At 47.2% G+C, this 26,737-nt stretch overlaps 2 protein-coding genes across 4 annotated transcripts in view; one reads left to right on the top strand and one right to left on the bottom strand.

Moving 5' to 3' along the window:
- Nucleotides 1–3,329, top strand: part of MRPS18A (mitochondrial ribosomal protein S18A) — a 28,342-nt gene extending 25,013 nt beyond the window's left edge. Inside the window, exon 6 of the mRNA XM_045010073.1 lies at nucleotides 2,638–3,329. Within this exon, the coding sequence (XP_044866008.1) occupies nucleotides 2,638–2,782 (145 nt within the window). The 3' untranslated portion in view covers nucleotides 2,783–3,329. The remainder of the gene's footprint in view (nucleotides 1–2,637) is intronic.
- A 1,166-nt stretch (nucleotides 3,330–4,495) lies between these two features.
- RSPH9 (radial spoke head component 9) lies at nucleotides 4,496–26,693 on the bottom strand. 3 transcript variants are annotated; one of them, XM_045010032.1, is made up of 6 exons: nucleotides 26,667–26,693; nucleotides 26,115–26,170; nucleotides 24,271–24,433; nucleotides 22,936–23,065; nucleotides 21,812–21,958; nucleotides 4,496–4,761 (listed from the first exon to the last, which is right to left on the bottom strand). In XM_045010032.1, exons 1-6 carry the CDS (start codon nucleotides 26,676–26,678, stop codon nucleotides 4,601–4,603), a joined length of 669 nt encoding a protein of 222 aa, XP_044865967.1. In that variant the 5' UTR covers nucleotides 26,679–26,693; the 3' UTR covers nucleotides 4,496–4,600. The 3 variants fall into 3 exon arrangements, with proteins under 3 accessions (XP_044865967.1, XP_044865966.1, XP_044865968.1); XM_045010031.1 differs by lacking the exons at nucleotides 26,115–26,170; nucleotides 26,667–26,693 and adding an exon at nucleotides 25,828–26,108; XM_045010033.1 differs by lacking the exons at nucleotides 26,115–26,170; nucleotides 26,667–26,693 and adding an exon at nucleotides 25,828–26,108 and having other exon boundaries at nucleotides 4,496–4,635.
- Nucleotides 26,694–26,737: the final 44 nt, after the last annotated feature.

The following is a 26,737-nucleotide window of genomic DNA, read 5'->3' as shown; positions in this document are numbered from 1 at the left end:
CCATCCACACTCCAAGTCACGTCAGGCTCTAAGCTCTGCCCTGGCAGCACTGACGTGGTTAAGAAAATGCGACCGTGCGAAGTGTAGGGGAAAGCAAAGACCCCCCCCCCTACAATGGACCCTAGTGCTTGCATACAGTGGTAATGGGAAATAAGAAAACTTGAGTGGAATGGGATGCACAAATTATCAAACCAAGCACTGTGCTCAGAAACCAGAATTAGCCTGAAAACTCCAGGTGCTGGACAGGTTCCATGGCCTTTCCCCTCTGTGTTCCTTCCTGATTGAAAATGAGTGCATTATAGCATCAAAGAGCGGGAACAAGGGGTTAGGCAGAGAGTAGGAAAGGTGCTTTGCGGCAAAGTGGCTGCTCACAGGCCTCAGGGCAATGCTTGCTTTTTGCCATTGCAGGATCATCAAAGTAAAAAGCAGCAAACAAAATAGGTCAAAATTGAGTTTTGGACAAAGCAAGCTTTAGAAACAGTAAAAGCAAACTATGCTCCAGGAAGGGAGAGCGTCCAAATGTCTGTTTCAGCTAACAGTGAAAAGCCCCAGCCTGCTGTCCCCAAAGGAAGCCAAAGAGCTGGAGCAGAGGGCTGGATTAGACCTGCTCAAAGGAGAAATAACAAAAGCTCTAAAATCAGGCCATTACTAAATCCTTTTTTCCTATGCCGATTTGGGATGTGCGCTTCCAGCGCCCACATGGAAACAGGGATTTCTTAAAGCCACCGGCTGTCTAAATGTGCACACAGCATTGATATATATCTCCGACATTAACTATGCTTCCCTCTTCTAGTGAGATCATTTGTTATCACGGGAGCTCTTTCCCGTAAGTGGATGGTCACGTGATCAAAACTGCACTTGGCACATTGTGATGCATTGAAACAATTTTGGATTTTCCTTCTCTTTCCCTGTAACTTAAGTTCCACTCCATCAGAGCTCACTGTAGGTGGATGGCTGCAGTTCAGATGAAATGTAAAAATAAGGACCTGTCCCTTTGTGCTCATTAAAGATCCTGTAGAACTTCTCCCAAAAGAAATAGCATTAACCCCAGTTTCTGGCCAAACTCCAAATTGGTAATTGCTTTTGGTAGCTCTAAATCCTGCCTGCATTTTCAATTGAATATGGGAGTCTCCTTAACTTCCTGTCCTAAAGGCTCCACTAATGCACCAGTATAATATTAACCATAGAAAGGGACTAATCCAGTATATGCAAATGAGAACAAGTGAGTTGATTCTATGATGTGCAACTCTCCCTTCCATTCTCACCCCCTTCTTGTTGTCTCCTCTGTACATGTTCATGTCTGCTCTAGTTGTAAGCTCCTTGACGGAAAGCCTAAATCTCTTTATTTGCCTGTAAAGCAGCTGAGAGGCAACTTTGTTTCAGTAGCAGAAATCTTTAAACACAATTTGTTTGTAAAGTTCTTTGGGATCCTTGAGGAAGAAAAAGTGCTGGCAAAATGTGTGCTATTTTCATATAGTCCATAACCACCCAGCACTGTGAGATTTATTTTACAGTTCCCAAGCATGTAGTAAATGCCTTGCTATACATATAAATTGCACATGGCCTCTGCCCAAAGCACTTAACATATAAATTCACACATGATGCAAATAAGAGGCAACAAAACCTTTTGGGGGGGGGGGGAGAGGGAGGACGAGAAACAGATTGGAGTCACACTGAGATCACATGATTACTCAGCAGAGAGCGGCAAACAACATTGTAGGGCAAAAAGCTTACCAGTCTGTTCCAAATTTTAATTTGTCCAAGAATGGTTTACATCAGAGTTTTGCTTCAGATCATGCCTGACAAAACATATTTCTTCAAGGACTTCTGTTCCCTCCCTACCAGTAGCGAAAGATTTGAAGGGCAACAAAACTCCAGGCCTCCCAGACATGGAATTAGATCCCTGCTAGCTGACACTGGGCATGAAATTCCATCTTGCGTATAAGATGTAAAGTTCAAATTGTAAAAATCCAGTTTAGTCCGTTAAATCGCTAGGAGTTGCTCTTGCAATATATTTGCAGTTGTAATTCCACTCTCAGTGCTTTTTGCATTGCAAGTTCTGGTTTCCTGCACCAGCAAGTTGGAACAGTTATACAAGCACATCACAATAAGTGTGTGTGTGTGTGCGTGTATAAATTAATTGGCCAGAATCCCAGGAGAAATAGCTGCCTACCTAATGAAAATAGACTGACGCCTTTGGAGACTTTCAGCTGAGTTGGGCCTGCCTTATTCAGGCTGGCTGTGGAGTTGGTGTCTTCCCAACGAGATGGAACGGGGGGGGAGGGTGAATTTAGAGTTGGTTTTTGATACAGTAAAGGAACTGGATGCTCAAACTTAGCCAACCAGGATCAGATGGACAATTTGCCAGGAGCCGGCACCTAATTTACACAGAATGGAGCTCATGGCAGTTGCCATTGTCTTCCATACAGAGGTACAGCCTACGAGTCCCAGGATGCAGTGCTCCCTTTCAGTGATCCTTCTTGATCCAATGGGGAGCTTTGCTTACTGGGCTCTCTGGTGTTCATAGTCCTTGCCTCTATATTAAAAAGGAGGCAGTGGTCACCCCTGCTTCAGCCAAAGCCTTTTCTCAGTTATCGGTCTCAGATTTGAGGTGCTTTTCTGCTTCTGTTTTTACAGGTATCTTACCCGCTGGTCAGTCAGATCTGCTAAGCCCCTCTGGAGAAGGGGCCCTAAGTGGTGCAGAATCCCCTTTCGTGTTGGACATCCCTTGCTGATGAATAACATCAACTATGGGCAGAGGCCTGTTTATTTAAATCACTGAGGCACAGTGGAACTTGCATAGCCAATGGATCACAGCTCTTCAGGCAACACCCTGATTCCAAGCATCTCTCCTTTTAGCATTCTGCATTGTCTCCAGTGAGCAAGCAACCATCTGCTCCTCTGAGGCATGCAGGATTCGTCATCATTGCCTTCCTGTGCAGGTAGAACAAGGGCTGACATTTGACTATAATTTAAAAGCAGGATCATTGCTTCATGACGACCCAAGAGGGTTTTTGCAGCAGGAAGCTTTAGAAGGACAGTACCTCTCAGATCTGATCTGTCACCGGCCCAAGCCCTAGAACCTTTGACTCTGAAAAAAAGTTCTCTGCTCCCTACTACCTCATCAGGAGTGATGGAAATTGTGTTAATCACACAAGTGGAATATTTTTGTAGTCTGTAATGACCTTAGTTTGAGGCAGAAAACACATGACAGTGGCAGGCAGGCATTTGGCATGATGATTGTGTCTCACTATATGCCTGTTAGGATTACTTACTGGCTCCCTGTAACTCCTGTGCCTGACAAATACAAAACACATTGACACTCTTAATGACTTGGTCTGTTTTCTTCTCCTTCCATGGAAACTTGCTGAGAGTTGTCAAACTTGGCAAGGTTGCAGCTGCTGCATAGAACAGTGTGCGGTTGGGGCTTGTACAGCATTGTCTGTCCTGTAGCTCTGTTCCTGTACCATTCATACAACACAGCTGGCTTTCACCTTAGTGAGCAATCCTATTTCCAAAATGCCTAGGTATGGGCCTGATGCGCAAAAGAGATTAAATTTACTGGGGTTCATTGCTGCTATACCTCTGAGGCCACGGGCTGTGTAGCCCTTTTTTATTATCTTCTGTTGTGCTGGTGAGTCCTGTGTTAGTTTAGGCAGCCATCTACCAGCATGGCCAAGAGAAGTGGGGGAGATTCAATGGCCTGTGTTGTGTAGCAGGTCAGACTCAATGACCATAATGATCCTTTTGCCTTGAGTCTGTGAAAAGGAAGCTCTAGATTCATGTCAGGAGATTCAGGCCAGGCGAAGTGCAAGATACCTGGCTTTAGGGAAAATGTAAATATTGACTCGAAGTGTGTTGAATCCTTAGGTAAAAATCTCTATCTGAGCCTCTCAGAAAATGGAGGCCAGGAGCTCTATAGGCCTATTCTGTCCCTTTCCGCTCTCTTAACAATCACTACTCACATTGTGTCTAGAACAAACACACTTCCATGGCATCTTTTCTATGGCAGGTAACCCAAATCAGCTATCAAGGTGATAGTGAGAGAACAGTGACTGGGTGAGACTAGTGCAGTGGTACACCATGTGGCACCCTGAATGTTAGAATTGAGTATTTTCCAGCACAGCAGACTGACTTGTAGAGTTGGGTCTTTCGCTTCTACCAGCAGTGAGCAGGCGCGACCTCTGCTTTTGGCAAAACAGACCCCCTTCTCTCCTCAACACCCATACCGAGCACAAGGTGGAGTGTGGAGCCCTGAGTGTAGGCAAGACCTAGAATGCAGCATCTTTTCCTTCTGATATTAAGACAGAAGCCTTATTTTCTATTTATGTTCACATGCTACAATCAACCTTCACTCATGCTGCCTAGGAATAAGATCTGGAACACGATGCCTGAGCCCTCAGACGGGGGCCTAGATTTAAGAATACACACAGTGAGGCATTAGGGAAATCCTCAGGACTCTTTTCTGGGGCACAGAAAACTACTGACAGGTGCAGAGGTTTCACACGAGTTTATTAGAACAAACAATAACTGCAAATCCCCAAATATAAAATCTAAATGTGACACCTCTTCCCTTGAATCCTCAGCTTGGGTGGGCAATTCACAGCATGAAGGGCAGGTCTATGTTCTTCTCACCTGTACCAAGGTAGATATAGCCATATTGTTTAGTCATGGGGACGTGATAGAATGTCAGTCCTGGCCACAGCAAGCTCCTCAGAACTACCAGGCTGCCTCCCCTCTCCAGCTGGATGCTCCAGGATCCTACATAACAACAATGTGGCTGATGAGAGTCAGCACAAATGCGAGACACCCTTCCTGCAGTGATATGTGCTAAGATCAAGGCGCAACCCCAATGGGTTGCTGCCTGGCTAGAACAGGGAGGTGAATTACATGGTACACAAGGCTGAGCTAGCACAGGGGGGACTCTGCTACCTTATGGGTGTTGGGGATATCAAAGGATCTGCCATACCAGAAGAACAAAGAACTCTGAACTCTTCCACACCACTCATCCTAGCACCCCAGGCTGACTTTCTATTCCAGGCACTCCCCTCTAGTTTCACTCAGCATTTTCCCACAGCTATGGTGTGATGAGAGGTACCGGTGTGTGGTCTGAGCCTAGGAGTCAGCAGATTCTATTGGCTATATCTGCTAAGAGGCAGCAGCTATTCTAAGGGGGGGGCTCTGTAGCCTGCTTAGTCTGTACACCCACTGACCAAAAAAAAAAAAATTGTTAATGCAGAGTTAAGATTGCATGCTGGTATTGAGTGTCCTTCCAGAACGTAAAGTTCTGAAAACCAGGAAATACAGAGGTAAGGTACCCAGCTATGCAACTTTAAACCCATATCATGCACTTCTATCGGCCCTCCCAATACCTGCCTCTGCCCCCTGACCTGAGCACCTCAACCCCTCTTCCCTCCCCTCCCACTTATTCCCATTTTTCCCTTCTGTTTCTGCAGCCTCCCCTCCCATCCTCCCACAAGCATTCGCCTGTGTCATTTATTTTCTTTTAAAAAATAATTTGAATGTCTTCTGAGTTTTCTGCTGTATGCAGATTATATTTCCCCAAACTAAAAAAAAAACCTTTGACAGAGGCAGATCGTAGTAACGTCTTTTTTTCTCTCAGATTTCTGGCACGTGTCATTTGAATTTACAGTGCCTCAGTGTTGCTCAAGTTTGATGTCCCCTTGAGTCACACAGGTCTGATGAGCTATGGTGGGCTAGCAACTGTCTCGGGCTGTCTGTCTTCAAAGTGTAATCTGTTTGGCTTACGAGTGTTAGGTACATGCATATCTAGATGCCAAACTCTCTTTCAAATATTGTTTTTAATTGTGTTCCTGCAAAGGGCTTAGTGGGTGCCTTGCACTCGTCAGGGTAAACAATGAGTGATTGACACCATTTTGGCCATGATTACAGGCATGGTTTGATCTTATGTCTGCACAAAAAAAAGCTGGTAGAATCTGTCAACTTTAAAAATAGCTTTTTTTTTTCCAGTAGGCTATTTCTTGAGAACCTCTTACACAACTGACCCCAAATTTGGATAACTGACTCTACCTCTCGTCTCCATGAAGCACATCAGATTTCAAGGCAATCCAGTTAAGTCAACCTTTAAACAGAAAGCAGTTCTCAACCTTAACTAAAGCAGCACTGGCATTCTGCTATTATTATATGGTACCTGAGCTAGCTCTATAGCTGATCTCAGGAGGTTAACTTGGAGTGGAGTACTAAGCCCTGGAGCAACTTGCTCTACTCATCTCAATCCTTGGATCCAATCTCTAGCAGCCTTGGGAACAGGAATCCCCAACTGGTCAAGTGCTAGAGTCTCTTCCCAGAATGCTGCATGAAGACAGAGAAAAGCTTTCCAGCTCCAAGATGGAAGATTTGCCCTGTTGTAGATCCTGAGGGAGAGGAAAGAAAAGTGAAAGGCAGGGACACTTTTCAGAGCTGCCTCCAAGCTCTGAGTGATGTATGGAAAAGGTTAATTTTCCTGAGCCTTTCTTGGCTCCACCTTTAGAGTGGGGATTAGTTTCAGTGTTAATTGTGCTTTGGCTTTGCTGAGAAGGTTAGGAGCCAATGTGAAAATGCAGTTTCTCCTGGAAGTGACAAGGTTAGGAGCCAGTGTGAAAATGCAGTTTCTCCTGGAAGTGAGAAGCTCTGAGCCACTATTTGTTTTATACTTGACAGAACATTCTGGGAACAAGCCACCAGAGAGGAGCTGGCAGGAGTGTTAACTAGGATTCAGTGCTAGGGGCCAGGAACTGCCTGGAGAAGAAAATACGGGTTGCAACACCAAATCTGCAATGGCTAGAGAGAGGTAAAATGCATGGGGAGAAAGGCTACTGGTAAATCTCTCCAATCCAAACAAGAAACAGCTATAAGGCATCAGGCCCAAATCAGAAAGACAGCAGCTGAAATAGTCAGGCTCCCAGTGGCCCATAGTTCAGCTAGACTGAGAGTCTATCAGTAATTGCTGCTTCCAGAACAAGCAAAAAGCCCCCGACTGTACCTAATGGGTGGCTCGGTTCACTTCTGTCTGCTAGATCCCTGAGGGCTGTGATGGGCAGCTGCTCCTCCTTCCTGAGATCCCTAACATCTGGAAAGTCTTACAGGACTCAGTCTTGTCATTTCATGTCTGTGTGGCCACTGGAGGAATTGAGATGCTGTACTCTTCCATCTCACCACTGTGCAGCTGATCCCCAACTTCACCTACATCTTGACAAATGCAGACAAGGCCGTGCCCCTAATGATTCAGTCCCTGTGAAATGAAGCTCAGGACAAAAAGTAGATGACTCGAGGTCAAGCCTAATGAGACAGAGATGTTGGCTGGTAGGAGGATGCATTTGCTGGAACTATGGCCTCACCATCTACTAAGATTATCTCTTCATCCATGCTCAAAGCAGTGGGCAGGCCTACGATTGTTATGTATTTTAGATGCCAAAATAGACGTGGCCAGAAATGCTTTCTTTCATCTTCTGATGGCCAGACAGCTGTAGCCATTCCGCTCTTATACAGCCCAAGCTAGTGCATTATGCATCTATCTCCTCCTGACTGGATTTCTGCAATGCTCTCTACTTGGGACTGATGCTAAAGGCCATTCAGAAACTGAAACTGGTCAATTGTGTGGCTGTCTACCTTTTAAGGAGAGGACATCAAAACAGAGCTCTGCGCTCTACCCTACCTGCTAATCAAACTTCAGATCATATTGACATCTTGGTCCTTAGCTTTAAGTGGATTTGGGGCTCAGCTATCTTAGAGCCTGACTTTCCATAGTTCACTGTGTGAGATGCACTCAGAAAAGGATGCTTCCGGTGAGAGAGAGCGGGTTTGAACTCAAAGCACTGGGTTGGAGTGTTCTCCGTGGAGGATTTGTAACTATGGAGCTCTCATTCACCAGAGCGCAGGCTGAGCTCAGATCTCACCATCTTGATACAACAATGCAAAACCCACCTTTTCATGCAGGAGTTTTCCAAATAAGCGTGTCATAGATCATCCTAAGTCTGCTCTTTTGGAAGTCAATCACCAGCATCTGAGCATGATAAGAGAGCAGTCGAATAGGAAGAATATCCCTTTCTTTCCCCTTTGAGAGAAGGTATTACAACAGCTCCCGAGAATTAAGAAAATTAAATGCTTCATTCACAACATGCTGGGGTCTTTCCTAGTGCTGTGAACAGGCCCTCCACTGAGGTCACATCTGGGAGGAAGGCTGGTCTTATGTTAAAGCATAAGATGAAGAAAGAGGTAGGCCTCCTAGGTTCTATTCCTGCCACTGACACAGCACAAGCCTGTGTGAGTTATGCCACTCAGTACTTAATTCAGTTTCCTCGGTAAAATAGAGCTAATACCTACCTCACTGGAAGATTGTGAAGTTTAATTCATTAGTCTGATAAGTGCTTTGAGATTCTCAGATGGAAGGTACTAGGGAAATACAAAAATCATTTGCACTGCAGGGGAAATGTAAATAGAATTCATAGCTGGTAGGTAAAAAGTGGCTTTTACTAGCATTAAGAACTGCTGCTTGTAAGCCACAATCCTGACTCAGATGTGGCCTGTGCTGTAACTAAATCTCACACACACACCTGGGGTTGACCCCATAGTTTGGCAGTAACTGGGCAGTGGTTCCTCAAGAAGCAGGGGACTGGAGAATCACTGAGCTTGTGGCAGAAGCTTCCCACAATAATGCTGCTCAGTTTAAGTTTCTGTTCTCTAACCGGGGGGGGGGGGAGTGGGGAGAATTTACATTTTAAGTTGCACCCGCCAAAGGTAAATAAGCCAAGCGCTGTCTGTGCTGAAACTATTGCCTGTCGCAGCTCCAGAAGGGAAGGGAGGGTGCTGCTGTGTGGGAGGAAAGAGCATGGGAAAAATATCCACTGGATGAAGATCTGGAGCTTCCTATTCCCTCTTTGGAGCAGGCTGCAGCCTCCACCCCTCCAAACACAGGCAGGAATGTTGAGGAGTTCCTTACATCTTTCCAAACAATAAAATGTTTTGAAGCTCAATCAACCAGTGTTAAACCACTGCCTCTTTTATGGCCCTTTAAGAGCTGCCAGGATACCTGGGCTGCATTTCAAAAGTCAACCTCCCTCTCAGCTTCTTCCTTTCCAATCACAGATAGAAATCCCTGTCTCATCCTCATGTCTGTCTCAGCTCTGGGCTGAACCTTGTTCACAGAGCAACAGGGTGTGTGAGGGTAACCGTAGAGGGAGAGGCTTTTTAAACAATGCTGTTTGCAGAAGAGCTTCCCCCAGCGTATGGGCCACTTTCAAGCTAACCTCCAATAGCACTGCTCATTTGGGGGTGACGCTGAGAAAAGGCAGCTTTATAAGAGAGGCAATTCTGATACAGAGGCTTTGTGTCCTAAAAGGTCCCCACAGGCTAATAGAAGTGACAGCACCAACTCCTCTTAAAAGGAGGAAAGGTCCTGTGGCTAGAGAGGCAACAGCATAGCTGCATTCACCACTAACATCACACATAAGAAAATCTCATGCCACTGCAATTCTGCCACTACTGGGGGAAAAACTGAGCACATGGTCAGCAGCACAAATATTACTATCCATACACGTGACAGCATGGCCAGGTTCCCTTTCTAAAGCAACAGCACATCCTTCATAGCCACAAGCATTTAGCTCTGATAGTGCTTCGCCCACACCTACATCACCCTTAGCTTCCACTTCTACAAAAAACCTACACTGGGGAGAGTTTCACACTCCTAATTCACTGTCGCTAACTGCAAAGGAGTGGGCCATAAGGAAAGGAATGGGCTCCCCGCTCTAGCTCTTGGTGGAATTCTATGCGCACCAGCATTTGCACGTGGCACACTAGCTATAGAGCAAATCCTTACTACTCCCTGTGGGGCTCAGCCCCATCATGCCACTCACCGGCTGCAAGCTGAATCTCTCCCACTTTCCCAACATGCCACCTGCATCCCACATGCTCAGCCATAGTCAAACATTTAAAATTCCCTGTTTACATTTCTTAATAAAAACTAAACTAAAACACAGCCTGGCCAGAGGTTCAATGCTATTAAACTCACCAGAGCCAGAAAAGTAGAGCCTACAAAGAGTAGAATGTTACCAAAAACAGTTCTTGCATGTTCCTAATGCCTGCAACATCCCTGTTACCTAAATACAATTACCCCCAAAAGTCCTAGGGGGAAAGTTTTCACTTCACGACCTTCTCTCTACATTTTTCTCTCCTATCGTGAACTATTTTTCATTACAAAAGATAAAGCATTTCAGTTAAAAACAAGGTATCTGCTTTCTTATGGCAAGGAGGAGCCCCTGCTTCCCAGATTCACATTGCTCAGGTGCCTGTGAGATTCACATCCAGCCCAGCTAGGCCTACTGGTTTAACACCATCTGATCTTCAGGAAGGGACTAAAATTCCCCCACTAGCTGCATTTCTGCCAAAGAGAAGGATGCAGACTTTGCTCAGGAACAGGGATCTGGAATGGAGCCTTGCACTGGGAAACAGCAATAAAGTACAGAATTAAAGCCAAAAAGGCGGGATGGTTACAATGCCAGTCTCTTCCTAGCTGCTGTGATTCTGATGACTACAACCCCAGTCACTTCATCGTGTGCCCTGTATGGTGGGGTTTAGGAATCTCAGAGTTGCAAAGCACCCTCCTCCTCCTCCTCCTCAAGTGCAGGTTTCCGTTGGATTCCGTCACACTCCATATTTCTTCCTCAGCTGGTCGCTGTGGAAACGTTTTTGGAGCGTGCCAGAAGTCACGTAGCATCTACCTGGGGAGCCCCTGCATTAATCCGTCACCTTCGTGGAGTCCTGTGATCCCATTGGTTACAGGCAAGAAAAAGGAGTCTCTTGCCCCTCCTTGCTTTGAATGAAAGACGCTTCCTCTAAATCTTGCTGCTGGTTTTCAGGCTCAATTCAGCTTCTTTTAAGCTTTTGTTACCGAACAAATGGGATGTTTTTGAAAGAAAGATTAACAGTTCGATGAAAGGGCGCAATGGGCATCTTTGTTCCAGCCTTAGGATCCTTTTTCCCCTCAGAGTTTTCGGTCACCGTCTCTTTCTTAACCAATGGAGAATATTTGTCTGACTCTCAGAGGAGATTATGGCAGCCTTGTAAGTCTCTACCTCACGTGATCAAAAAGTGTTGGCCACTTTTAGGATGTAGTTATGACAAGTAGGGGCTGGATTAGGGGTAAATGTTGGAAATTATCCTACAGTAAAGGACTGTGCCTTGGCTTCTGTGCTAGCACACACCAGCACAAACTGTGATTCAGACTCAGTGCACTCGCTGCATATCCCATTCACAGCTGTGTGGAATAACCTGTGGGATGGGAAGAGTTACACAGAGGCAGTCACTCACACAGCTCCCAACTCATCCAGTGAGCAGGACTAGGAGAGGAGCTCAGGAGTTTACCACCACCACCCCCAACTCACACACCCAGGCTATTCCCTCCCCTTCCTAGTAGGAAGAGGTCATGGGTCAGAATCTGGGAGTTTTCATGCTAACAGGCTCAGCATTAACTGTAGTGGGGATTTCCCTGTAGGTTTGCCAGTTGCCCAAGGAATTGTGTCACAAAGTGACTGTCCCTAAACTTCTCCACTCTTCATGCAGCCATATATCCCGTAAGCCCTCAAAGCCCCAACTCACATGATGGTTGTATAGAGGCATTTCCAAGGTATGAAGGGACAGATCAGTGTCATGTTGACTCCCCTTCTTCCACAAGTTCTACAGCCAAAGAAGCAGGATTTCTGTTCCTTCTATCCCTTCTGCATCATGCCACAGAGGGGGACGATATGGCCCATTGCTTCCAGATTATTTTTGCATGATAAATCATCTATTCTTCCGTAGTCTGTAGCATTAACAGTCATCTATGATGGGGACCGCGGGGAAGGGACAACAGTGGGTATCAAACTAATGAACAATAATTCTATAGATCAGGGATGGGAAGATTGAAGTGAACTGTGCACGAGCAGTCTGCAGGGCATGCAGTACAGCTCTGCTACCCTGAGCAGCCATTAAAACAATAGCTAGGAGACAATATAAATGCAGCTGACGTCAATGACAACCTGGGAGCAGGCACAGTTTGCCACATCTCACCTGAAGCCACATCAGATGTGGATCGTTCCTAGCAAAAGCTTGGTTAAGCTTTCTCTAACTTCCAGTAACTCTCTTACTGCCCTACGGCTTCACCTTCATGTAATGTCTCATCATTCCCCAGAATAAGGTTTATTCCACTACTGATTTATGTGGCGATAAGCCAGAACACATGGTTCTATCTAAGAGGCTATTCCTGCATTTCCTGTCAGATCAACAAAAAAGGCATTAGCAAAAGTGGAATGAACAAGAGACCAGGAACCAAAATGGAGACTGAGGGGGATTGATTTTTTTTTTTAGGAAGAAAGAACTTTAAATACAATCCCTGGAAAGCTGCTGCAAAGACTCTTTGTCTCTGGCTTCATCATCGCTTTGTAGCAATCAGGAGGGTGAGAGCCTCCACCACAGCTCAGAGGTTGATGGACAACCCTGCTCAAGTATAAACTCAGCCAAGGCCTTTGGCTAAACAAGCCCCCTGAAGTGATGTAGAGTTGCGACCCAAAGATAGTAAATACACGGCTTTATGCATAGAAACCAAGCCCAAGGAAAACAGACATCATTCCAGAAATCAGAGCAGACTGTGGACAGCAAGTCCAAAACTGTAATACTAGCTGCCTCTGGAGTTCTCCTGCTGCGCTGCCACATGAGGGATTCCAGTCCAGTCCGGAACTCCTCAGCTGGCAGTGCCCAGCTCCAGGAGGAGGGAACATCTTGTGTCACTCTTGAGCAGCTCCCTTGGGAGTGGCACTGACAAGTTCGGAAGCGACTCCAGAGACCTCTCCACTTGGCAAGAAGGATGGGTAGGGCTGATGCAGAGCCTTTGAAGGAGAAAATTATGGAGGAACTGAACATATGCATGCGCTCACTCACATGTGCACAATTGCACACTGGTGCAAAAGCCCAACAGCCCTTCTTGGAAGTTGTCTAATCTGTAGGGGGACAGATAAATCTCTTCTCTGATATGTCAATATATCACATGCGGTCTGGTCTCTCTGTCCACACCTTCCACACAAATAGTCTGAAGCTCTCTTCAATACTAGACTTGCTCATTTTACTTTTCAGTGGTTTCTTTATAACGTACTCAGCACTGATACTGATGCCATACTGTCCCCTGCTGGAAGATGCTAGGTGTAGCATGGATGGTTGATTTTTGTTAAACAGGAAACCAGGTACAGCCAAAACTAGTGCCTTGGTCAAGTCCTGTAACCCACTGCCCTAGCTGTTTGAGTCTGATTCCCAGCTCTGAAGGTTCCCAAAAGTTCTGGGCACACTCGTCAGCTGTACTGACCAGTGTCACTGTATTATTCCTTGTTTATCAAAATTAGGGTGACCAGCTGTCCTGATTTTATAGGGACAGTCCCGATTTTGGGGGCTTTTTCTTATATAGGCACCTATTACCCCCCCCCCCGTCCCGATTTTTTACACTTGCTATCTGGTCACCATAACCAAAATAGCCTTCTAACTGGCAAGTAACCTCATGGGCTGCAGTACCTCAGGCTGTCAGACACACAGTCTCCAAAGATTGTCCTTCCATTCTGGAAATGAGGATGGCTATGGGCCACACTGGAGAACTTGGGCCATAGTTTGGCCACTCCTGCTTTAAAGCATCCTTTTCTTTCTAGCACTGCCCCCTCATTCATTATGGGCCTTTTAGTTTGGATTTCAGTGAAACAGCTTGAAAAGCCTTGTCCCTGTGTGGCTCTTGGCAGGCTGAAAAGTAAAGTGCTCTCACTCGCTTTCACAGGGCTAGGGTGGTGCTGCTTATTGTTAAGCAATGAAAGGGGTGGGCTCAGGTCACATCTGTGAAACGTTAGCAGAGAGGGGAGGCTGGGTGAAAGTAGGTGGCCAGCACAGCATAGCACTTTGCTGGATTTTGCAAGGCCACTGGGGAGATAGGCAGCCATTTGTCTTAGAGCCCCGATAACAGGCTGTCTTGCACTCTGCAGGCTAGCTGGGGGCCGTAAATGCCTCAGCAGACACAGACTCTTTGAATGGTTGGAGATGGAGGCTGATAGGGGATTAATCACTCCAGGGGGGCCTTTGAAAGGGAGTTAATTAGCTGTGTTAATGCCTGGAGATAAAGCAGGTTCATGTCTCTTGGCTCTGTCACTCCCAGCACCTGGGGCTTTCCAGGCCGCCATGAAAACACTACCCAAACGGTGTTGTGAGCCTGGCCGAAGCAAACGCACAGAGAGGCTCTAGCTCCCGCACAAGAATGCAGTTCCTCCATGTGCAAAGGCCCATTAAGCACTGGCTTGCAATGTGCAGATAAAGTGTGTGCAAGCCAAGTTCAGAGGCAATTATGTCCCTGATTTCACCAGGCTATTGTCAGGAGAGTTTAAGGGTAGGCTAACGCACAAGCGTGGGGCCAAGTGGTGGTCACAAACCACTTCATATGCAGTGCTGCATCAGGAATACTATGGCGCAGCAACACTTCCTTGTGAAGCGGTGGTGCCTGGGGACGAGGGGCTGCCAGCTCCCCCCACACTTACTTTGGAAAGGAGCTGGAACAGTTTCTGTTTATCTGGATTCCATTAAGTAATCTCCTTCTCCCCATCCCCCGGGGTGAACTTTGAAATAGAAAGAGGCCCAGGAGCCCCATCTTGGTCCATCCTGCCTATATAGAGCCAGCAGAGAGCCTCCCCAAAAACCTCTCTCTAATACATAGTCTGCAGTTAAACCATAGGGAGTCTTATCTCAGTTCATCCCCCCATGTGCTGAGACAGCAGTGGCTAGGCCCGATGGGTGCTTCCCACACCCCACATTCAATGCCCATGATCCGTCTCTGGCCACCTCTTCCCCAGGGGTTGGCAGTGGCAGCTTTGTGCCCTGCTCCTGCTGGCAGTTGCTTCCTTGCTGCGCTGTGTGTGCTGCAGTGTGAGAGGCGCTGCAACTCATTGGCGCACACACAAAGCACAGCAAAGAGCCAGCAGTTGGGCGGAGCAGGGCATACAGCCCCTGCCACGCTGATCACTTGGACAGGAGGAGGTGATCAGAGACCACCTGAGCCCAAGATGTTTGGGTTGTTTTCAGACAAGACCTGACCCAAACCCAACACTTGTAGTTGGATCATGTTGGGTTCAGGTCAGGTTGCAAAGGAACTGCATCTCAACTGGGTCCCCTCTCACTCTCACCAAGAGACTAGTCAAGTGTCACTGCTTCTTTTCCCCACACTCCTCCATCTTTAGCAGACTGCATTTTGTGCAAGGAAAGCCAGACTATACCATCTCTACAAGTCCTTCACTTCCTGTTGCTGAACTCCAGCGAAGGGCTATGAAGCTGAACTCTCTCATTTGCCCCACTGGTTTTTGTCACAGCCTTTTTTGATGTCCATTATCTTCACATCTGTGCTCTAGTTGATCCAGTGATCGGTAGCAAATTCTTAGTGTCAACTTACTCCCTTGGGGTTGAGCCATAAAATAACTGTATTCCTCCTTGGGATGGGGAAGTGAAACAGGAGATCATAAGCCTTCTTTGCATCATCAGATACTCATGCCCCTTCCTGTTCTCTCCAATCACTTGTGTGCACAGTCTCTGTCCATCAGTAGTTAGCCCCCATTAATTTTCAATTCCCACTCATGCCCATGAAGTTGAAATCTGCTCACATTTTTCCTTTCCTTGTTGTGACTATTAGTTCATATCTGTACAGTATTAGGTCAACTGAAAGTTCGATAGATATGTTAAGAATTATCATCATTCTCTTTCCAACCTTCTTTCCTTTGCCTCCTGCTATGTGAAAAACTGTTTCAGCACTAGTTCCTGAAATGCTCTTACCCAGGATACCCAAACTTTGCCCAACGTTGACATCTTGCCAGAATCTCAGAGGCTACACCTAATATGCATAAAATTGAGCAGATTCTCTGCTTAAACTGGACCAGACAACCTTATCCTTTAATACAGAGATATGGCAGCAAAAATTACAGCACCCCCTGGCAAATTAGAAACTTGGCGCCTATGTCTCAGGCCCTGCACCCCCCTAGGGATGGCCATGATGGTGGCTATCAGTATCATCAAACATCACATGCTCAGAAATCATGAAAGAGGCCTCCAACATTCAAGAGGTTTGTTTAAATATCGTGAGATTTAAAAAGTAAAACATTTTGGGGGGTTTTATTTGCCTTCTGTTTTTTGAGACTGTAGGGTTCACATTTTCATACTTTTCTCTATGATCATTAAGGCCAGAAATTTACATTTTTTTAAAAAGCAAGATGAGATTCTCACATAATCACTTACCTCTAACAGGTGGGGCTTTGATATTTGATGCTTTTCTCATGAGACTCACAATACAGTCATGAGAATTAGCATCACTGGCTGAGCTATAGAAATATACATATAACTAGATAGCTAGATACTACAGCATGCTTGGACCTATAGTCTCCTTAGGTATCACCTTTATACTAAAAATAAGGACAGCAAGGGAACTCTTGTTGAACTCTTGTAGAACTCTGCTTGCTGCATCCCTGCAGTTGGTTCCCTGCTCTTATCACTGTGTGTTTCATTAATCTGGTGTTAGCTGCTTTTCCTTCCACCTCCAAGACTTCATACAGAAACCTCACTCTGCCTCCAACTTTCCAGTCTCCCCCATCTGTCTAGCTTCTTTCCCACTACAGCGATTCTCAACCATTTTATGAATGGAATCCATTTGTAAGCCATCATAAATTCTCAGCATCTAATGAAAAATAAAACTGCTCCAATTACACTTGTTACTTGCCTGCTTTTAGACATGGAAACTCATACTTTAATCCCCTGGTCTAGTTCCTTTGTCTTTAAGCAGCTCCTGCAGTTTTTAGGGTCAATGCAGGCTGGGGGTACACCTCATACAGCTCCCACTCAGTTAATCCACTTTTCAATGTACCCAACTGAAGCAGAGCAGGAAGCCAAGTACCACACAGTGTGTACCTTATTCTGATCAGATGGCTTCAGGTGGAATAAAGAAGGCCAAGCTGAAGCACTAGAAAATAGACTAGTGGTATAAGAGCTGCATGAGCATCTGCCAGAGAAACAAAGAGGAACCAAACGTGGAAACCTGACTAATTAGCTAACACAGGTTTTGTTCCATCTTGGGAGGGGAAAGGCATGATTTGCAATAAAGTGGAGGGTAGGCAGAGCACGGATGAAGTTTGATTTAGTTTCAAATCAAGGGAAAGAAGGTAACCTTAGCCCCAATCACAATTTTTAATGGAACAAAAATACATTTTGGGGCTACCCACCTCTGAGCTTTGACAATCTCTGCTCAAGAGAGACCCTGTCCTGGGAAGGCAGGGATGCTTCAAGTTGAGAGGGTTGGCTGAGCAGTGTGGAAGGAGTCCAGGACAGGAATGGCCATAGTTGCTGTGGGTCAGGACTGAGGTGCATTGGCAGAGCTGAGTGGGGAAGGAGAACCCAAGACTGGAACAGCAGGGGGGCTACAGCCAAGATTAAAGGACTTTGGTAGATTTGTGCAGAGGAAACTTGCACAGCATCTACCGCACTATGCCTGGCTCTGCCCTGTGCTGTCTGTCCCTTCATTTCCATAATCATCCATTCCAAGTTTTGGATAGAGGGAAAAAACTCTGCAAATTGCATGCTCATCCAGGGCATGAGCTGGTCTTTTTAACTTTCAAAGCTCCTATTTGGGACTGGTCTGCATGCCTTGCTGACCCCGTGAGCAACGTTTGCCTTGTTCCCATATCCTGATGGGCTCATCCGATCAGAATCATCTCTATAGTCCAAGAAGTGGCAGGGGGAATTTGGCTGGATTTATGCAGGCAACATATGATGGATTTGTGCAGGAATCACACAAAACCCTACAATGGCCAACTCTTCTGTTAGGAAGTGCACAGCTGCACCTGGGCTGGAGTTGCCTTTGAGAATCACCTCCACTAAAGGCATTTAAAATTTGCAACAACCACCTTCCCAGAAGAGACAGCAACAACGTACATTTACAGTATCCTCAGGAAGCTACAGTTAATTAAATGTGTTATTTGCCTCTCCCCTCTTTGACCCCCATATTCTAGCCCAGGGCTGACTAAAATGCAGCCTGTGGTCAAATGTAGCTACCGGAGCTCTACAAAGCAGCCACCTTCATGTATAACACAGAGGTGTGACCAACAAATGGCCTCGTCCTTTAGAACTAGAAGGGGAGTTGCATGGTGGGACCTGAAATTCTTCAGGCTTCCCTTGCATATTACCTATGAAGACAGCTGCAATCAGCTATATGTCATGCAAATTAGCCCTCAGGCTCTCAGCCAACTGCCAATGCCCTTGCTGCCTCTGTTCTAGTGGAAGCATGGAAGGCTCTAAGGATGCACAGCCTCCTGCATTGGCTCTATAGTTTCAGTTCTACCATGAGTAAAGAATTTTATTCAGCTTTGCCTTGGGCCTGTTTGCAGTTATACTGTACTGGCCTTCACAGAACAACTACAGGCCTGACCCCTGGATACATTTTCAAGCAGTGCCCCTGATTTAAGCTCTCTCTCCTTCAGTCAGTTCCTGGTTTGATCTCTATCCTCACAAATTCTCCTGTTGATAGAGATGATGAGCTGAATTGCATGTGAGCTTCTTTGTTCCCTCTGCAGAGGGTGTTCTCTCCTGGACTGGTGGCAACAACACGTATCAGTGAAGCAATAGGCAAGTCATGAAGATTGGGTTCTCACAACCTGGAATGACAGATTCTGGAGCAGGGGCGGCTCTAGCAATTTCGCCGCCCCAAGCACGCCGGTCCCGCGGCTCCGGTGGACCTCCTGCAGACGTGCCTGGGGAGGGTCCGCTGGTCCCGTGGCTCCGGTGGAGCATCCGCAGGCATGCCTGCGGGAGGTCCACCGGAGCCACGGGACCAGCGGACCCTCCGCAGGCACACCTGCGGGAGGTCCACCGGAGCCGTCTGCTGCCCTCCCGGCGACCGGCGGAGCGCCCCCCACGGCATGCCGCCCCAAGCAGGTGCTTGGCGTGCTGGGGCCTGGAGCCGGCCCTGCTCTGGAGTGCTGGTGAAAGGTACCAGCTTCATTGACGGTATTGAGCTTTAAGGCCTGTGTACACTGAACAGGGTCAGCAACAGCAGTGCAAGAGAGGTGTGCTATAATGGTGTGAACACTGTACTGGCAATCTGAATTATAATCCCCACATTAACATTAAGGAACTCCAAATGGTGGACTAGGGAGGAAAGTAGTATACTATGGTAGAAAGGGCTCTGTTCATATAAACCATTACTTTAAAATCTAACTGTTTCACCATCAGGTTACAAACTTGTACCCTGGGATTCAGAACGAGCTGGAACATGAACCCCAGAAGAGAAGGGTCTCTAAGAGAAACCCAGACAGAACCTGAACTACAGCACAGTATTGCTGCTTCAACACTAGGATAAGATTAACCCCTTTCTTCAGAGGCATCTAGGAGCCAAGCTTTGCAAACATGAAGCCATACAGCTCAGTGAAGAACGGATGTAGGAGAGAACTAGGTAGGAGAAATAGATACATAAGTAAAAACCTAAGATAAAATGGGCAAATATAGCAGTGCAGCCAACGCCAGGCCATTTAAGATGTCTTGAAGCTCAGCATTAGGATGTATACTCTCTAGAGCAGGAGTTGGCAACCTTTCAGAAGTGGTGTGCCAAGTCTTCATTTATTCACTCTAATTTAAGGTTCCGTGTGCCAGTAATACATTTCAACGTTTTTAGAAGGTCTCTTTTTATAAATCTATAATATACAACTAAACTATTGTTGTATGTAAAGTAAATAAGGTTTTTAAAATTAAGACACTGCATTTAAAATTAAATTAAAATGCAGAGCCCCCTGGACCGGTGGCCAGGACCCAGGCAGTGTGAGTGCCACTGAAAATCAGCTTGTGTGCCGCCTTTGGCACGCGTGCCATAGGTTGCCTAACCCTGCTCTAGAGCATCAGAAGAAGAGATTACTGTCTCTAGTGGGAAAGATACAGGGAGAGCAGGGATTGTAGCCCTCAAGCATTGTTCAGGATGGTGATCCGCAGTATTCCTGATCTTTAATAAGAAGGTTCAACACATGGACACTATAGATCCCTATATGCACTGTTCCTTTTTATTTGAGAGGATAGGCTTGTTAACTCAATGGAGACCTGCATGCAGAGACATCGGGCTTGTCTACCTGGCATTGGCAAAGCGCACTAAAGGGGTCTGATTTGTAGGCTGCTCTAATGTGTTTCACTCTAACTGCCCCATGTAGACCCAGCTGGTGCACTCTGAAAGGTACCTAGTGTGCGCTGATGTAGTTCTTTTTCAAACAGGAGTACATTAATGGAAACTAGGTACCTTTTAGAACCAGCAGGGTCAACACAAGGCAGTCAGAGTGCAGCACATTAGTGCACTTTACAGATCTCACCCCTCTGGTGTGCTTTGCCGGGCCATGTAAACAAGCCCTTGCAGTCTCTTCAGGCTACACCTCTGGACCATGGCATAAGTAGCAGCACTCCCAATAAAGTTGAATAACAGTTTACTCCTGATTACACTCACTCAGAACTTCCTGAAACTTTCAGAATTTGAGCTGAAATGTCCTCATTCTCTGCTCAAAGGTTACTTTTTGACAGAGAAAGTTTGAGCAAAAGATCTATGTATTTGGGCAAAGTCTGGGAAACTAGTTACATCCTTCGCCAGCCATGGAGGAAGGCTTACACAGATAGCTACTCCAGAAGGGAGATAAAATAGCAAGCCAAAATCCAGACTTTTGGGGCAACAAGAGCTTTTGACATCAGGACAAGGGAATATCCCACACTGGAATCCTTGGCCCCAGTCAGAAGCATTTAGCAAGCCAGCAAAACACAGACAGAAATAAAGAGTGAGAAACTGGAAGCAGTTAATGTTTTATAAGGATTACAGTGCATGTTTGTAGATCTAGGTGAACTTCCAAACCTAATATAGCAACAAGAAATGTATCTGCAGAGCATGTGGGACTTATAAAGACTAACTTTCCCTCTAAGCTACGAACTAGATCCTGGCCAGAGTTTCAGAGACAGAAGATTTTCACAAATCCAAACTGCTGGCATCTTTTTAGAGAGAGAGATTCTGCCAAAGGAGTCTTCTGGGGGACATTAAAGAAAACAAATAAAGATTGTCCACCAGACTGATGGGATCTGAATTACACCTACACTGTAATATACACATGCATGTACTCCCTCTTTCTCCTTGCAGTTTGTTTTATCCTGCCAATGTAACAGATTATTACACCCTGCAGCATTTCTACTGCAGTTTATCAAAGGAAAGTTTGAACCCAGCGTCTCAAAGATATGAGTTTAGAGTTAATGAGAGCCCATTTAGATAAGGAGAGCAATATAGGGTGGGATGGGAGGTGTGAAATACTTCAAACCCCATAAACTATCCTCTATCACTAATGCTGTTATCTGCTCCAGCAGGGCACCAGCTGCTACAGACCCCTTCCTAATCAGGAGAGGATGCAGAGCTCTAGCAGAGGAGAGTGCTGACATAGGGGTCAGGAGAAGTTACCTATTGTAAGGATGTGACAATCCTACTGCAGTTTATATTTATCAGGAGAATCTTGGCACTGTAAAAGTTTAAGATTTCTTAAGCGAGGGTCCAAGCACAATATTCCTGTGTACTGGACAGAGCTCCTTTGAAGATCAGTGTGGCCCAACAGAGACCGTTATTACAGACAAAGTGTTCCTTCTGAGCATGCCAGCTCCACAGAACTCCTGGGCCTAGTCCACTTTGGATCTGGAAGGGCACTAGGAGGCTATCTATTTCCTTCCATCCTTTGACTCTAATCTCTTAAGAAAGTCTGTTTACCTTTTGGGATATCATGCTCCAGAGAGTCCAGGAAGTCAATGGATGGGTCCAGGTCAGCCTTTTGCAGGAGTGTTCTGTTCTTCAGGTTAACAGGCTCAGTGAAGTGGAAATAGGAATTTAACTTTTTTGCCTCAGTCAGAGACAGACCTGTAGTATGAACAGTTGGAGACCATTAGCACCATACCTGATCAAACACTCATTATATCAAGATCTCTCTGCTTATTCATAGTCCAGAGTGCACGGCAGAACCACAGCCTCTCTCCAGCTTTGTTCCATGGGCTCCACAGAAAGATCAGAGACCTGCTGGAAATGGATGACCTCACAGTGTTGGGGGAGATTTTGCAGGCAATGTAAATTGAAGTCCCAGATTAGCAATGGGTGCTGAACAAGACAAATCTCTCTGTGAGCCCTGCAATCAGAGGGAGAATTCCTCTAGCACTACAGCTACCAAATGCTGCTAGAAACTCCATGGACCATAGCATAAAGGCAGGGATTCCCAAACTTGGTTTGCAGCTTTTTCAGGGTAAGCCCCTGGCAGACCATGAGACACTTTGTTTACCTGAGCATCCGCAGGTACAACTGCTCACAGCTCCCAGTGGCCACGGTTCACCATTCCCAGCCAATGGGAGCTGCGAGAAGCAGTGGACCGGTCCGTGCCGCTTCCCACAGCTCTCATTGGCTAGGAACAGCGAACCGCAGCCACTGGGAGCTGCAAGCAGCCCTACCTACAGACGCTCAGGTAAACAAAGCATCTCGCGGCCTACCAAGGGCTTACCCTGAACAAGCCGCGAAAAAAGTTTGGGAACCCCTGCATAAAGGAAATTATGCTCAGTAACTTTAGAGACGCAGAGCCAAATCAAATCCATTGGTGATTTGGAGTCCTTCTCTTCCCATCTCTCAGAATTATGCACTCTGTATTAGTGATTCTGTTAGCAGTTCCATAAACTGAGCCAAAATGGAAGCAGCAGCAGTGGATTCCCTATTCTCTGTTCACCAAGCCAAGGGAGAGGAACAAGCCAGGAACCAGAATACCAGCTAGAAGGAGAAAGTAAACCTCTCTTACTGCTTTTGCATTCAAAGTACAGACATTCACCTGAATCCTGATATAGATTATGTGGATTTACCTTCAAAATTCCTGTTTTCATGGACAGGGCCGAGCGGGGTCTTCACAAATGCACCCCGTGGGACGATACCCACGGCCTTATCTATCTGATCTATCATAGCTACAAGACGGATTTCCTCCTTGATCATGGGCTTTAAAGAAAAACAGGCAAATATTAAATCACAGTTTTCATTGTTTCTTTTACTGGAAATAAACTCAGGGTGCCTGTAGGAACCACAATACAGTCATCCTCTTGAGTTTGATGGGATTATGAGAATGATCACACCTCACATATTCTTAGTGAAACAATATAACAGAGAACATTGTTAAGAGTAGACATTTCAAACCCATTGGGGCAATAGCTATTATTCCCTCTCTCTGGATTAACCCAGGCATAACTGAGATCTGAATTTGGCCATTTGATTATAAGCAATAGCAATTCCATGTTCAGTTTCTATATAAAGTGTCAGGCACAGCTATAAGACAAGATGCAAATAAATAAAGCTACATAAAAATATCGGAAATGAATCCAACTAATTCATATAAATAGGGAGGAGAAGTGAGGATGTTTCCAATACATTTATAACTCCAAGGTTACCTGAAGTCAGGGGCGGCTCTAGGAATTTTGCCGCCCCAAGCACGGCAGGCAGGCTGCCTTCCGCGGCTTGCCTGCGGAGGGTCCGCTGGTCCTGCGGCTTTGGCAGACCCTCCGCAGGCACGCCTGTGGGAGGTCCGCCGAAGCTGCGGGACCAGCGGACCCTCTGCAGGCAAGCCGCCGAGGACAGCCTGCCTGCCACCCTCGCGGTGCCGGCAGAGCGCCCCCTGCGGCTTGCCGCCCCAAGCACGCGCTTGGCATGCTGGGGCCTGGAGCCGCCCCTGCCTGAAGTGGTCAATGAAAGTTGCTGCTGTTCCATAGAGACAGAAATCAGGGAAATGCATGTTCACCCCAATATGAACAGGGATTTCCTTAAAGGAGATGTGAGCTATGTTGAACTCATGTTGAGACTGAAATACTACTATCTCTCTTCTTCTAAGGCAACAGTACCCAATATTTTGGGGCACCAGTCAACACCGCCTGCTTCTCTACAACTCGTCCCATTCAGTGGTGCCTACTCAAACATGCATTGGTTATGAATGATAGGATTCTCACGAGTGTAATACTTTGTACTGGAGCAGCCTGAACTCCCTTGATGATTAAAGCATTCACAGCTGGTTGGAAAGGGCAGCAGACTGGGAACCAGTATAGGTTTATTACCAGGAAGAAGTATCAATTCTAGTTTGTTCAGTTCAGGCTGGGAACAACTGTGTTAGGGGACAGCTTAGAAGATAGGTCTAGAAAATGGCCTGTTGTACTTACCCCACCTTCCTCCTCATATATTCTCTCATTCTCTTCCCCCTTCTTCTCAGTGGAATCATACTCATAAGATGGATCTCCCTGAAAACGGCCCTTTAGCCCCGCAGTCTGTGTGATCATTTCCTCAGTAGCTGGTGGCAGAAGACTCCACTCCACACAGTTCAAGCTGTCAGCCAGACAAACACAACAAAGGGCAAAGCTTATTGAAACACGGGGACCCTCCTTTTCAGATGTAATACAGCCCATTGGGAGCCTTGCAAGAACCATTGGTGAAACAGGTGACATGCAGAGAGACTCAATGGGGTGCACTTTGGAAACTAATTGCCTTCTTAAAGCATCACTGCATGGTGCTTGAAAAGAGGAACCACTTGAGGAGGCTCAGAAAGGCAGGAAGGAAGCTGCTGTTCAATACTACATTGTACAGCCAGCATCACACAGACATTTTTAAAGGAAGGACATTTTTTAAAGGTTGTGTGGTTAAAGAACTAGGAGGTCTGGGTTCTATTCCGAGCTCTGCCACATACTTCCCTGTGTGAACTTTGGGTATGTCTACACTGCAATAGAAGACCCACAGCCCGAGTCCTGTGAGTCTAAGTCAACTGACAGGTCAGCTGCGGCTGTGCCATGGGTCTTTCATCACAGTGTAGACGTACTCTTAGGCAAGCTTCCACACTTTTCTGTGTCTCAGTTCCTTCTCTGTAAAATCCCCTTCCCATAGGGAAATTGTGCAGAGAAATCCATGAAGGGTTTGTAGGGTGCTCAGATGTTATGGTGATGAGCACCATAAAACACCATCATAAAGTCTTGTCACAGTAAGAGGCAAAGACAGAAACCAGCTCTTCCCTGCCTGCAGCCCCTCTCAGCTGCAGAAGTAACTCTTAAGCCCACTCTGCCCCACAACCTGTTGCTGTGTCCTGTATGGACAAATCTTGGAACGAAGCTGCCCCTCCAGGGACTATATGGATAGTTCCTGCACAGTCTGCCCTCCCCCCCCCCACCTGTATGGACAGATCCTGAGCCCAGTTTCCCCCCACCACCACCACCTGTATGGACAGCTCTTGAGTCCAGCCTCCCATGTCCCCATCACCTGTACGGATAGTTCCTGAGCCCAGCCTCCATCCCCCCATATGGACAGCTCCTGAGTCCAGCCTGCCCCCGCACACAAACACCTGTATGGACAGCTTCTGCCCCCCCACACACACCTGTGTGGACAGCCCCCCCCCCCCCCCGCACACACACACACACACACCTGTGTGGACAGCTCCTGCCCCCGCACACACACACCTGTTTGGACAGCTCCCCCCCCCCCCCGCACACACACACACACCTGTGTGGACAGCTCCCGCCCCCCACACACACACCTGTGTGGACAGCTCCCCCCGCCCACCCCACCGTGCACACACACACACACACACACACACACACCTGTGTGGACAGCTCCCGCCCCCCGTGCACATACACACACCTGTGTGGACAGCTCCCCCCCCCCCCGCGCGCGCACACACACACACACACACACATATCGGTGTGGACAGCTCCTGCCCCCCCACACACACACACCTGTAGAGGCGGCTCCTGGGCCCGGCGCGGTCTCCCCCCAGCCCCTCGGCGATGTAATAGGGCCCGCGGATGCCCTGGATGCGGCCCCAGAACCGGACCCGCTCGAAGCGATAGTCCCGGCGCAGCAGCAGCAGCGAGGCCCGCAGCGCCGCCCGCTTCTCCGCGCTCAGCCCCGCGCCGCCCCCGGCCACCAGGTCCAGCGCGTAGGGCAGCGACTCGGCGTCCATGGCGGGGTCCCGGGCGGGGGGGCACCGGCTGCGGCTGTGCAGGAAGCCGCGTCCCGTTACCTGGCAACCGCCTCCACGGAGACGCGTCGCTCGGAGGGGGCGGGGTCGAGTCGTTGCTGCGGATAGGAGGTCAGAGGTCACATGTTGATGGGGTCAGAGGTTACGTGTGGGCAAAATCTGTACTGCCCTTGTTAACCCTTTACTTCGGGGGGTTCACAATTTTTGGTCAAAACTGAAAAGTAATCAATTTCAGTCCCATGGAAACAGTGCAGAGGCAGATGGTGGCACCCTGGCAACAGCAAGACCCATGATGCCATTGCAACAGCAACACCCATGGGACTAAAGGACACCTGGGCAATGGCAACACCCCATCGACTGCAGCCCCACTTTCTCCTCAGAATAGCTGACCTGAAGAAACACATACAGGACATAATGTGGCTTCCCTGCTTCACCTCGGCCGGGTGCACCACCACCACCCCCCTCCCCGAGCCTGTCCCACCCAGTCCTGACACCCCATCGCCCCGGCCTCCCCACTTGGACAGAGAGCGTAGCAGTGGGAACGGGCATTGCCACATAGTGAATTGCTCTGGAAACGGCCTCTGTCGCACACACCAGGGTTGTCATCCTGGCACAAGGGACAAAATGGCCAATCTGCTTAATAGCACTGACAAGCATGACTGGCC

Source organism: Mauremys mutica, chromosome 3, assembly GCF_020497125.1.
Source record: "Mauremys mutica isolate MM-2020 ecotype Southern chromosome 3, ASM2049712v1, whole genome shotgun sequence".
In the NCBI taxonomy this organism is placed as follows: domain Eukaryota; kingdom Metazoa; phylum Chordata; order Testudines; family Geoemydidae; genus Mauremys; species Mauremys mutica.
The sequence above is the reverse complement of the archived record's forward strand: the minus strand, read 5'-3'. Positions and strand labels throughout refer to the sequence as shown.

What these genes read in the sequence shown, in the direction of transcription:
- RSPH9 (XM_045010031.1), bottom strand. Translation starts at nt 26,054, where the DNA reads ATGGACGCCGAGTCGCTGCCCTACGCGCTGGACCTGGTGGCCGGGGGC. An exon ending in TATATGAGGAGGAAGGTGGG is followed by an intron (nt 23,066 to 24,270) that starts GTAAGTACAACA and finishes TTTTCTTTAAAG; the next exon opens with CCCATGATCAAGGAGGAAAT. An exon ending in GGAGCATGATATCCCAAAAG is followed by an intron (nt 4,762 to 21,811) that starts GTAAACAGACTT and finishes GTTGTTATGTAG; the next exon opens with GATCCTGGAGCATCCAGCTG.